Source organism: Lepus europaeus, chromosome 16 (genome assembly GCF_033115175.1).
Source record: "Lepus europaeus isolate LE1 chromosome 16, mLepTim1.pri, whole genome shotgun sequence".
Lineage (NCBI taxonomy): Eukaryota > Metazoa > Chordata > Mammalia > Lagomorpha > Leporidae > Lepus > Lepus europaeus.
In genome coordinates, this window is record NC_084842.1 from 26306201 (window position 1) to 26319089 (window position 12889).

Here is a 12889-nt window from a genome sequence, read left to right on the forward strand (position 1 = left end):
ACACCAGGCCGGAAACTTACTTTAAAGGAGTAGGGAAGACATGGTGCAGACAGGAAGTGTGTAAGGCACGCCTGTGACCTGACAAGGCACGTGCACTCCAGGGCAGGCCGTGACCTGCCACGTGGGGCTTCTCCTTTGCTGTGCACAAGAAGTGAAGTAGAAGATGGACGTGGACACTGGCTGGTGGTTGTTGTGGGAGCAAGGGTGTTAGGCTGCTACCAGAAAGCCTGTTGTGCTTTTGGATAGACAGAGTCACCAAGCAGAGACTTAGAGAAGAGACTTCCCAGACAGCCATCACTCAGCAGTTAGTGGCACTTAATGACCTGTGCACTTTCAGCAAAGGTAAGGCTCTCGCTTGCTAATCGTCTTTCCTCTCTTGGTGACACAGTTCTATGAAGGCTACGGCCAGACCGAGTGCACTGCCGGGTGCTGCCTGAGCGTGCCTGGAGACTGGACAGCAGGTGAGACGGCGGGAGCCTTTGCTGCAGTCTTACTATGCTAATGAGGTTATTGGAATGGTTGGGAGCTGACCGATCATTGACTGGTTCATTGAAAGAGGTGAACAAGTGCTCTGTCCCACATAATTAGGCCTCGGGGCAGACGGTCCTGGAAGTCGGGGGGCTGGGGAAAGGTGCCCTGTGGCTGAGGTGAAGTTTTGCCCAGCTCTAAAGCCACCGCCAGGAAAGGGTGGCCTTTACACCTGATTGAGAATGTCCGGCCCGGCAGAGCTGGGTACTGAGTTGGAGCCTCATTGTTTGCTGGTAGTTTAAATCCACAGCTAGTTATTAAGTTTATACTGGGCACAGGACAGGAGTAAACATGAGAGCTTTTTCTCAAAAGGCTATAGGAGGAGGATAGACAGAAGTAACTGTGCACCTGTCCTGGACGAGGTTCTGGGGTGGGTGATTTGCCGTGTGTTATGGGAGAGCCGTCCACCAACATCCCTGTGATCCCTGTAGGATACGTACTCTTAGCTCTGAGAGGACATCAGGGTGTTGCTTAACTAGGATGTAGTGCGTAAGGGCTCACACAGCATTTTGCTTCAGAGCTAGGATTCCAACCCGCATCTGACTACAAAACTCCCCTGCTTTGCTGTGCCACGTTGATAAGTACATACCCCTGGCTTGTTATAAATATGCTCACCATTTAGGAACATAGGTTCTCGGGTTTTCTTTTCTGAAAAGGATTTATTTATTTATTTGAAAGAGATTTTCCATCTACTGGCTCACTCCCCAGATGGCTACAATGGCCACTGCTAGGCCAGGCCAAAGCCAGGAGCCAGGAGTTTCATCAGGGTCTATCGTGGGTGGCAGGGGCCCAAGAATGTCATCTTGCACTGCTTTTCCCAGGCTATTAGCAGGCAACTGGATCAGAAATGGAGCAGCCAAGATACAAACAGGTGCCCATATGGGATGTCAGCATTGCAGGTGCTGGCTTAACCCACTACGGCACAACGCAAGCCCTGGGTCTAGCACATCTCATACCATAATTCTACTGGGGTTGAGGCTCACAGGCTGTGAGCCTTCTTCATGGTGTTTAATTTTTAACCCTGTTTACTTACAGAGAATTTGGAATAGAAATCTCTGTAAGCTAAAATTATTAAAAGATAAGAACTATTTATGACACTTTTTGAGTTATTTATTTATTCATTTATAAGGCAAAGTGAGAAAGAGAAAGAGATCTTCTGTCTGCTGGTTCACTCCCCAAATGGCCTCAACAGCCATGGCCGGGCCAGGACAAAGCCAGGAGCCTGGAACTCCATCTGAGTCTCCCACATGGGTGCAGGGGCACAAGTACTTGGGCCGTCTTCTGCTGCTCTCCTGGGCGCATTAGCAGGAAGCTGGCTCAGAAGCAAGCAACAGGGACTCAAACCAGTACGTCAGCACGGGATGCCAGTGTGGCAAACGATGCCAGCCCCATGTGACACTCTCACGAGTGTGTAATATCCATTACTTTGGTTTTTGGAAAGACAGCTCAAATGAACACGCACTGGCAGGAGACTTAAGGTGGCTGTGAAAACAAGCCTTGTCCTCTCTTACTAAATGCGACTCTGTCCTTAAGGCAATGAAGGCCATCTGATCAGAGCCAGGTGGTGTGTTTGTGAGTAATCAGGGTCCCCTGAAGCTGTACCCGTTGTGTCCTTGTTATGGCGAGCAGGAGGGGACAGGTCATGGGCAAGGCAGTCAGGGGAGCCAGGTGAAAGTTCTAGAAGGTTTGTTTCCAGGTATTTGGAGTAGCTCTTAAACTGAGCAGCTGAATTACTTGCACTCCAAAGAATGACTCAGTGCATCAATCATTGGGAAATCTCCTAGGAGCCTTTTTGGATGTTTTATCTCCATGCTAGGGGTCAGCTCAGCTGAACTGTCTTACCAGAGCGAGGATGGCCCCAGTTGCACAAACCAGGCATTTCCCGAGCTGCCCTTAATGCCCAGCCTGTCTGTGTCAAGTGGCTGCCCCGGGGGTGCCAGCAGTCCCCATAGGCGTGATCACTCTCTCCTTCAATATGCAGGCCACGTGGGTGCCCCAATGCCTTGCAATTTTATCAAACTGGTCGATGTGGAGGAAATGAACTACCTGGCTGCCAAGGGCGAGGGCGAGGTGAGTGGAGCCCCGTGGGTCATTTCCCGCAGTAGCTGCCGTTCCAGGCAGCGCCATTTCCCAGCACGGCTTAGTAGGGAGGTGGAGCCTGTCTGAATTGGCCATCTGGGAGTCAGACAGGCCTCTCCGGGAAGGCACATTTATGTGGCCGTCTGCAGGGGTGGAGACGGGAGCACTGATGACCGCTGCCCTCTGCCACATGCGGTTGGGATTGGGGCCAGAGCGGGATGCAGAGGCTCAGGGGCCCGGGGCCTCAGGGCACATCTCCTGTCTGCTAATTGTCCTGGAGACCCGGCAGTTACTGGGGGGAAGCCTCGTGATGTCACAGCCATTCATCCCCTGTGGGCGTTAGCCCTGCAATCTGACTGCAGCCGAGGTTATTACAAATGGGAACTGGGGCATCGAAGGTGCCTGCAAGATCCTGATGAGAGCGCCCTCTGGTCCTGGGCTTCAAGGCTTCTCGCCAAAGTTTGGGGCGCACACACAACACCACATTTCTTTGGAGGAACCGCAGTACTTGTTAAAATGCCATCTTTTGTTTGTTGGTTGGTTTTAGGTGTGTGTGAAGGGGCCAAACGTATTTCAGGGCTACTTGAAAGACCCAGTGAAAACAGCAGAAGCTTTGGATAAAGATGGCTGGTTACACACGGGGGACATTGGAAAATGGTTGCCAGTAAGTCGTCACCTCCCGTGTTCACACAGTTTGGTTCCACCGTGGGAAGGAGAAGCTCCGAGTGCAGCCCAGGCCGCTGCGTGCCAGGGCCACCCTCTGTGTTGTGTCTCCTTTTCTCCTTGTGAGAGGGGCCACGCAGGTTGCCCCACTTCTGCAGGAGGTCGGGTGATGCTCCTAGCACACTTGTTTAGGGGCTTCTCTCACCTGGAACCCCTATGTTTAGATTTGATGGTTAACAGGGACTCTGGTTGCCACATCCACGGGAATCAGAGTGACCTTTTACAGTGTCCCTGCTCTGCCCTGACACTGGGACCTGAAACTAGATATGGGGGGAATTGTAGCCTGCCAGGAGTATGCAATGCGCAGATACGTGGCAATAAATGAGTCTCTGGTTTGTCGGTTCATTTTACAAAGGGGTGTTTCACGGATTAGGCCAACTGCTGTGAGTTTAGCCCCAGAACCGTTTTTAATGTGTTGAATTACAAACATTAAATTGGCTTTTGTAGTCTTTATTGAGCATTATCAAATTCATGTAGATTTAAGGTGCTTAATCCTGTGGAATTTTTAATGACTAGAAAAATGCCCCCCAAAATTAATTCAGCTTTCCTGATACCTAGCCTATTCAGAAATGCATTAAGTCCCTCTTCAGACACAGAAGGAGCCAAGTGCCAGCTTTGTTTCCTGCTCTGGGTCCGATGAAAGCGTCTCCTAGTTTCTCTGGCTCGCAGTTCACTCCTTTTGAAAATGGAGAACTGGCGTGGAAGGAGAGAACCCTGGGAACGTCCCAAGAGATGCATTTGAGGGACATACTGATGGCCCCAGGGTAGGGCTGGCTTGGGAGTGGGGTTGGGGTTTTGCTTCCTGGCAATTGGCCAGTGTGCTCCTGGGATGCTAGTGAGCATTCCCAAAGTTCTTTGGGGAGTCAGCTGACCCCCAGGGCCAGGAGTAGCCTCCACAACAGTGGGAGAGGAAGCTGAAATTCGGCCCACAGAGGAAACGCGTCTTGACCTTGGCGGTCTCTGCCGCAGAGCACCATGGACGGAGAAGTCTGTCCCTGCTCTGAAGGAACGGCACTCCCCTGGTGACCAGGCCCATGTGATTCAGAGGGAAGGCCGGAGTGAAGGAAGCAGGCAGAGCACTGCTCCTTAGCAGACACGCCACTGGGGCCGAGCAGGGGGTGAGCATGGGCTCTGATTGGCCCGGCCTCAGTTACTTCATCTCTCCCAGCCCTGGTCTCCCTCCCCATGAGATGAAATGGTAACGAGCTTTCTCCAAGATGCTGTCGGGATTAAACTTCAGTGCCTGTCAGTTACCTTGTACTGTGTTGTGGTGGATCCCGGCGGGCAGCAGCCACACACCCACTCAGAGCCCCCTTCCCTCTCATAAACAGAATGGCACCCTGAAGATTATTGACAGGAAAAAGCACATATTTAAGCTGGCACAAGGAGAATACATAGCCCCCGAAAAGATTGAAAATATCTACCTGCGAAGTGAGCCTGTCGCCCAGGTGTTTGTCCACGGAGAAAGCTTGCAGGTATGTGCTCTCTGGGTTGGGAACTCTGCTGCTGGGCGTTGTAGTGCCTTAAGCTCCAGGGCATTAAGTGGGATTGAAAGTTTGAGGCAAGGATAAGGTGGCTTCCACATCTGATGTGCTAGAATACCCTTGACTTATTGTTAGGTCTCGCTGCTTGGCATCTCCTATGCAGAAGAGCAGTTCTTCTCGTTCATTTCCATGTTTTCATCTTACCTGGCGTGGCCTGTTCTAACAAGGAAGTTGAATAAAGATACTCAGGGGGCGGGTAATGTGTGTTTCTACCTATGAAGGAAATGTTGATGTGGATTATAAGAAAGTCTAAGGTTTCCAAATACATGAAGCCTAGTTGACTTATGATATCTATGATATGATAAGATTTGCCTCCTAATTCACATTTGAGCAAATGGTATTTGTGGTCTGAGAATACAAAATGTTGAAACCCGCAGGGTTGCAATGAAAGGTGTGTTTGCCAAAATGTTGCATAGACGGTGACGTGGAAGAGAAGGAGATCTGATCTCCTGAAGGTGAATCATTTGACAACAAATCTTGAGATTTGATAATTACTTTAGAAGGATGGTTTCTTACATTGGCAGATGTGCCCGTTTTTAGATTGCATTTATTTTTCTTTGCTTAGAATCTTGCCATGGTTTTGATTTTGTTTAACTTTATTACTGCTAGATTGTAAAGGATGAGGTATTAGAGTTTCAGAAAATGAATCTATATAAATTGTCTTTCTCTAATTTTAGAGTTATCCAACATCTGTTTGCTTCTCTGACCCCGTTTTGTATTATACACATTAATGTAAACACATACAGAGACACACACTGGAAGTAAATAAACATTAGGGTTCTGTTGGGTTTTGATTTCCAGTGGTTCTTTTAAAACATTAATTGCAGAATTCCTGGTCTCACCTGCACCTTAGAGCCAGGAGCTCTTCCTGCGGAGAGGGGGCAGACCCTCCCAGAACTCCGTGAGGCAGAGAAAGAATAAACTGCTGATTGGGAGCGTGTGCATCCAGCCCTGACATGCCTGGCTTGTGTGGGTTACAGGCGTTTCTCATAGCAATCGTGGTGCCGGATGTGGAGACATTGTGTCCCTGGGCCCGGAAGAAAGGCTTCGAAGGCTCGGTGGAAGAACTCTGCAGAAATAAGGTGAGGCTCTGGAGCGTGCAGTCTGTCTCTGCGTCTTGTCTTCATGCTCTGTGTTCCTGCAAATGTGCGGGGCCCCAGCAGAGGAAGTAGCTGCTTTTTCTTACTTTCTTAGGATGTCAAAAAAGCCATCCTGGAAGACATGGTGAGGCTTGGCAAGGAGGGTGGTCTAAAGCCGTTTGAACAGGTACGACTTTCACCCACGTGCACAAATTCTTGTACGACAAAGGTTTGACTCAAACATTTTTTAAAATGAGTATATTATAGAAGATGAGGTGACCTAAAGAAATAAATTTGGGCTGAATGATGGTGTAGGTTCCCCACAACAACCAGGGCTGCACCAGGCCAAAGCCAGTAGCCTCAGTCTGGGTCTGCCACATGGCTTGCAGGGACCCAAATGCTTCAGCCATCATGCACTGTCTCCCAGAGTGTGCATTAGCAGGAAGCCGCACAGAAAGTAGAAGAGCCGGGATTGGAACCAGGCACTGCAGGATGGGATGTGGGTGCCCAAGTGGGGACTTCACCGTTGCACCAAATGCCTGCCCCGGAGGGAAGGAATCTTTAACCAAGCTTCCGAATTCTTGTTTCCTGCTGGCCAGCATGCAGTCCTGATTCCTCTCCTAGGAGCAGGACCCCTGTGCTTTACTGAAGACGTGCAGCCTGGCCAAAGTGAGGGGAGGGGTTGGGTGCCTGCAAGGGTGTTTATTCCTCCACAGGCCTAGTGCGTTTCAGACTGGGTTGCGTCTGTCCTCTCCCTTTTTTTATTTATTTATTTATTTTTGGACAGGCAGTGTTAGAGGAAGAGAGATGGAGAGAAAGGTTTTCTTTCCATTGGTTCACCCCCTAAATGGCCACTATGGTCAGTGTGCTGCGCCAATCTGAAGCCAGGAGCCAGGTGCTTCCTCCTGGTCTCCCATGCGGGTGCAGGGCCCAAGCACTTGGGCCATCCTCCACTGCCTTCCCGGGCCACAGCAGAGAGCTGGACTGGAAGAGGAGCAACCAGGACTAGAACCCGGGGTGCCAGCGCCGCAGGCGGAGGATTAGCCAAGTGAGCCGTGGCACCGGCCTGTCCTCTCCCTTTGTAACAGCCTTGTTTGTTTGCAGATCAAAGGCATTGCTCTTCACAATGAATTATTTTCCATCGACAATGGCCTTCTGACTCCAACGATGAAGGCAAAAAGGCCAGAGCTCCGGAACTATTTCAGGTCACAGATAGATGAACTCTATTCCACCATCAAGGTTTAGGACGAGGAAGACCGCTCAGAAGAAATGACACACCTCCACCGTCTCTTCTGCTGCTGGCCTTCGTGATGGTAACTGTGACTACAGCAAGCGTGGGGAAGGAAACATTTGTGCTTGATTGTCCATTCGGGTTCTTGTCATAGGAATGCTAGAGGAAGTGGAACACTGCCTTACAGTCACCTCGTGCTGCAGGCCATGTTCATGGTGATACACAATTTCCAAAGTGAGCCTTAAACATTGCAAAGGGGAAGCTATCAGTGTGCTAAGTTATTTGAGCCTTGCTCCGTTTTACAAAGGTCCACACTTCTGTCTCCCTGTTTTTCTACCCGAGGCGTTAGGACTTTGCTCTTTCTGAGATATCTGCTACCCACTGCAGATCCTGCAGTTGTCTGCTGCTCGAGAGAGAGCGCAGTGCCCTGGAGGGGAGCAGCCCCTTCACACAGAACGGCCGTCCTGGCTGCAGCGTGTCACAAGAGGACCAGAGGTTTCTTTTCTTTCTTTCTTTTTTTTTAATCCCTGCCACCTTCTCTTCCCATCCCCATCTCCCGTGCACTCCCAAGGCCCTTGTGATTCATAAGGGGTCCAGCATCCCCTGCTGGAACGGGAGGTTCCCAGTGACCTGAGGACAGGCCCAGCACAGCAGGGCAGGTACCGACTCTCAGGAGAGCAGCTCTGCGCTCGCTCTCACACCGCTGAACTGAACGCTGAACGCACTCAGGCTCTGCTCTCCGGGCCCGCCCCCTCCCTCCGGCCCGCCCAGGGGCTACTGAAAAATCTGCCTTAGACTCTCAACAGTGAAGACAAGCGTTTCAAGGAAGGAAGAAGTACTTGGCTCAACCACGCTCAGCTGTGATGGCCAAACAACTGTCCGCTTTCTCTTCACTGAAGCACGCTGTTTGTAATGGCCAACGGATTTCTAATGTGGTTTTCTTATCAAAAGATCATGTTGTGATTCACTTGCTTTTCTGCCCCCCAAAGAACTCTCAGGCAAAGCATGTCTTCGAAACTATTAAGGGACTAGATACACTTGGGTACTTGAAATGGACAGTAATAAGCAAATGTTCTTGAATATCATAATGCTACCTGATTTCTATGAAATGTATTTGACAAGCCAAAATTCTAGGGTGTAGAAATAAGGAAAAATCATTTCCTGGGATTACCTTCTCAAGGTTTTGTTTTTGTTTTTGTTTTTTTAAGTTAATTTGGGAAATTAACAGCATTTCACCCTATTGCGAGTCTTTGCCACTTTTGACTGGATTGAGCTTTCATTTATACATTTAAAGCAGTTGTTTTTGGATTTGTGAGAGAACATGTGTTACACAAGCACAAAAGGGTTTGCACTAATGAATTGTCATTGTAATAACACTATTTGGTAGCCTAACTTCATATATGTATTCTTAATTGCACAAAAAGTCAATAATTTGTCACATTGGGGTTTTGAATGTTTGCTTTAAGTGTTGGCTATTTCTATGTTTTATAAACCAAAAAAGAATTTCCAAAAACAATGAAGGAAACCAAAATAAATCTTTCTGCATTTGAAGTGAGTGAAGACTCTCTTGATGTCTGGTTTAACACCCGGGACAGCCTGCGGTGTGCACAGAGGAAGAGGAAGACTGGCCTGGGGGTTCAATTCCCTGCCACCCCGTCACCTTGGCTCATGCAGAGGCAGCGACCCAAGCCTCCTGCCAGGGTGACTGTGGCCACAGTCCTGTCTTGAGATGAAAATCACGATGGGAATAAGATGGATATTTCCGAGAATGTAGTTTCTTCTCCGTAAGGCTACCTTTCAGGAGACACTGGCTGTACTTCATGGTACCGCGGTGGATTGAATCCTGAATTCTCTGCTTGAGTAATTCTCTTCTGTAGAAATGTTGTAGAAGATGTCTCTCTATAACAGCCAGCCTCTCTCTTTTCCTCTGTTTTTCCCCTACTCCCTACCACGTTCAAGATTTTCTTTTCTGTAGATTTCTTCCAAGCTGGTCATGTTGAAGTCCAACTCCACAGTCTTCCAAGCTGGTCGTGTTGAAGTCCGTCTTCCTCCCTCCCTTAAATGCTGTGTTTGCCATGGTGCTGTTTATTTCCTGCCTCTGAAGCTCACACCCTGTGCACTTGTCTTCATGCATGTTCTGTTGCTGTGGCTGGGTGACTTGTGAAGACAAGAGGTTTATTTAGCTCAGGGTTCTGGAGCCTGGGAAGTCCAGGAGCCCATTGCTGGCGTCTGGTAGGGGTCTTCTCACTGGTGGGAGCTCCTCGGGGTCCCAGGGCGGAGCAGAGCATCTCATGGAGAGAGATGGCCAGCCTGGCTTTTGTACCACCTCCCTCCCTGGATAACCCATTGATCCATTAGCCCATGAGTGGGTTAACCAGGCTGAGAAGGCGGAGCCCCCATGACAGGTCACCTCCCAAAGGTCCCTCCTCCAGATACCTCGGGGACTAGTGCTGAAGCCTCAGTAAGGCTCCCAGTCCCTTCTGCCTCTCTTTTAGGAAGCCCTTTTCCCCCCTCCCCTTCCTCTCTTGCTCTGATGGAAGTGTGAGGTTTTAAGAGCAGGTGTAACTTTCTCTTTCCTCCCTTAGCACCATAAGAAAGTAGTAGATCTCCATTAAGGAAACTTTTTGAAGAAATACTGGAAATGTTAAACAAAATTCCTCTTGCACGGAGGTTGATAATAAGCTGGGGTTTGGGGAGTTTATGGTGAAAGGACACGCGTGCAGTTACCATCCTAGCCACGTTTTAAGAGGACAGTCCGCTAGAATTAAGTGCATTTACTTTCTTGTGCTATCATCAGTGCCCTGCATTCACAGAACTCTCTTCGTCTTGCAAAACAGAAAGTCTGTGCTCGTAACCAGAACCCCGCATTCTCCCCTTGCCTCCGCCCTGGCGACCACATTCTGCTTTCTGGAGCCCTGAACTTGACTGCTCCAGGTACCTCGCGTAAGTGGGACCCTATCTGTCGTGTTGTGTCTGGCTTATTTCAGTTAGCACAGTCTCCTCAAGGTTCATCCGTGTCGTAGCACGTGCCAGAATTTCCTTCCTTCTTCACACCAAGTGATATCGCACTGTCTTTATAGCCACACTTTGTTTAGCCATTCCCTCCCTGGGAGACACCTGCGTTGTTCCTGCCTTCTGGCTACCGTGAATAACGTAGCATGTGCACATTGTGCACGTCTCTGATCCTTGCTTTCTTTTCTGCAAAGACCCAGAAGCGGAGTTGCTGGCTCATGTGGGGATCCTGGGTGTAATTTTGTGGAGGAACTGCCATACAGTTTCCCACAGTGACTTTGCCATTTTACATTTCCACCAGCAGTGTGCGAGGCTTCCCACCTCTCCACGTCCACACTAGCACTTCTTGTTTTCTGGGGTGTTTTTAGGTGGTGTTTTGGTAATAGCCACCCAATGTGAGGCACTATCTCATTGTGGTTTTGCTTTGCACTTTCTCATAATCAGTGATGTTGAGCATCTTCTCATGTGCTTGTTGGCCCCTTGTATCTCTTGGGAGAAATGCTTATCCACATCTTTTGCCCATTGTAAACATTAACCTCTTCGGTTTTTTTTTTTTTTTTTTTTTTTTTTTTCTTGAGCTATGGAAGCTCTTTCATAGTCTTGGATTTGAATCCCTAAAAACTGCTTTTAATTTTTTTAAATGTATTTATTTATTTGAAAGGCAGAGTGATATATATAAATACAGAGAGACCTTCTATCCGCTGGTTCACTCACCAGATGGCTGCAACAGCCTGGACTGGGTCAGGAACCAGCAACTGCATCCAGGTTTCCCATATAGGTAGCACTGGCCCAAGTGCTCAAGCCATCTGCTGCTGCCTTCCCAGGTGCGTTATAGCAAGGAACTGGGTCAGAAGCTGAGCAGCTGGGACTCAAATCCATTCTCAGATGAGATGCTGGCATGGCAAGTGGCCGCTTACCCTGCTACACAAAGCTAACCTCATGATTCTGAGCTCTCCTGGTGCACTGGGGTCAGTGCTGCTCTCACCAGCACTGTCCACCTGCACCTCTAATGCCAGTCAGTGACTGTCTCCAACCTGTTCTCCCACCAGAACAGAAAACAGATAGAACTGACTACAAGATGTCTGTATGCCTGACTGTGAAGCAGCCCCCTCTTCTACCCAGTTCCCTGGGAATTAAGCTTCTGTCCCCAACACCCAGGAGAGCTGGTCTCCTGGTGGAGTCTGGGCTGGGAGTCCCAGGTAGGGAAGGCAGGTGCAGCAGTGGCCCCCTACTGCCCCCAGAGCTCAGCTTGTGCCCACCCCAGGCCCAGCTGGGACACACCCTCGTTTATCTCATCTCAGAAAAGCAATTTAGGGGCCGATGCTGTGGCGTAGTGGGTTAAGGCCCCGGCCTGCAGTGCCGGCATGCCATGTGGTCACCAGTTCAAGTCCTGGCTGCTCCTCTTCCGATCCTGCTCTCCGCTATGGCCTGGGAAAGCAGTGGAAGATGGCCCAAGTCCTTGGGCCCCTGCACCCATATGGGAGACCTGAAGGAGTCTCCTGGCTCCTGGCTTCAGTTCAGCTCAGCTCTGGCTGTTGAGGTCATTTGGGGAGTGAGCCAGCAGATGGAAGACCTCTCTCTCTGGCCCTACCTCTCTCCGTAACTTTGTCTTTCAAATAAATAATTATTAAAAAAAAATTATTTTCAATGAAATATTTCTCCCATTCTCTATTTTAGATTACTTGGGATAATAACTAACATGTATGAAGTTGTCACATGCCAGACATATTTTTAGGATTTTTAAATTTATTTTAATTTTTATGTGAATGAGACACAGATGAGATCATCTGTCCACCGGTTCACCCCCCAGTGCCTGCACAGCCAGACTGCAGCCAGGAGCCTGCAACTTTCCCTGGCTCTCCCATGTGGCTGGCAGTTCCCAGTACTTGAACCACCTCCTGGGTCTCCCATGTGGCTTCCAGTTCCCAGTACTTTAACCACCTCCTGGCTCTCCCATGTGGCTGGCAGTTCCCAGTACTTGAACCACCTCCTGGGTCTCCCATGTGGCTGGCAGTTCCCAGTACTTGAACCACCTCCTGCAGCCTCTCAGGGTGCAAAATAGCAGCAAGCAGAGCTGGGACCCGAACCCAAGTGGGATGTGGGTGTTGCGAGCAGCACCCTAAACTACTTTTTCACCAAATGCCCACCCCTTGCCAGACACATTTATATGGGCTAATAGTTTATATTTACACACTTTGGGGCCACGTGTTACCCTTATCCCCAGTTTCTAGATGAGGAAATCAAAGCACACAAATACTTGGATCCTCATCTGGGCCCAGATGAATTTGAGCTTAGCAGTCTGGCCCCAGAGACTGGACTCAGCCTCCTGCTGTGAGCGTGGCTCCTTCCACTCTCCCCAGGGCAGTGAATTCCCGACAAATGCATTACTTGGGGCTGGCAGTTCTAAGTTGTAGTTCGAATGGCTTTGATCCCTATCTCTTTAAAAAAAAAAAAATTACTTATTTGAAAGAACCCTAGAGAGATCATCCACCCTCTAGATCCCTCTCCAGATGGCCTCAATTGTCAGGCTTGAGCCAAGCCAAAACCAGCAGCTGGGAGCTTCATCTGGGTCTTCCACATAGGTTTCATGGATCCAAACACTTGGGCCATCATCTGCTGCTTTGCCAGGCCACTAACAGGCAGCTGGATCAGAAGTGGAGCAGCTACAGGATGCTAGCATTGCAGGCAGTGGC

The 12889-nt window shown here is 49.4% G+C and overlaps 1 protein-coding gene across 3 annotated transcripts in view; it reads left to right on the forward strand.

The window, feature by feature from the left end:
- The window catches only part of ACSL1 (acyl-CoA synthetase long chain family member 1), a 130452-nt gene extending 121717 nt beyond the window's left edge, over positions 1 to 8735 (forward strand). For all 3 annotated transcript variants that reach the window (XM_062213632.1, XM_062213630.1, XM_062213631.1), the window contains exons 15-21: positions 389 to 461; positions 2510 to 2598; positions 3155 to 3271; positions 4662 to 4805; positions 5855 to 5956; positions 6069 to 6140; positions 7058 to 8735. In XM_062213632.1, the coding sequence (XP_062069616.1) occupies positions 389 to 461; positions 2510 to 2598; positions 3155 to 3271; positions 4662 to 4805; positions 5855 to 5956; positions 6069 to 6140; positions 7058 to 7198 (738 nt within the window). In that variant the 3' untranslated portion in view covers positions 7199 to 8735. The remainder of the gene's footprint in view (positions 1 to 388; positions 462 to 2509; positions 2599 to 3154; positions 3272 to 4661; positions 4806 to 5854; positions 5957 to 6068; positions 6141 to 7057) is intronic.
- Positions 8736 to 12889: the final 4154 nt, after the last annotated feature.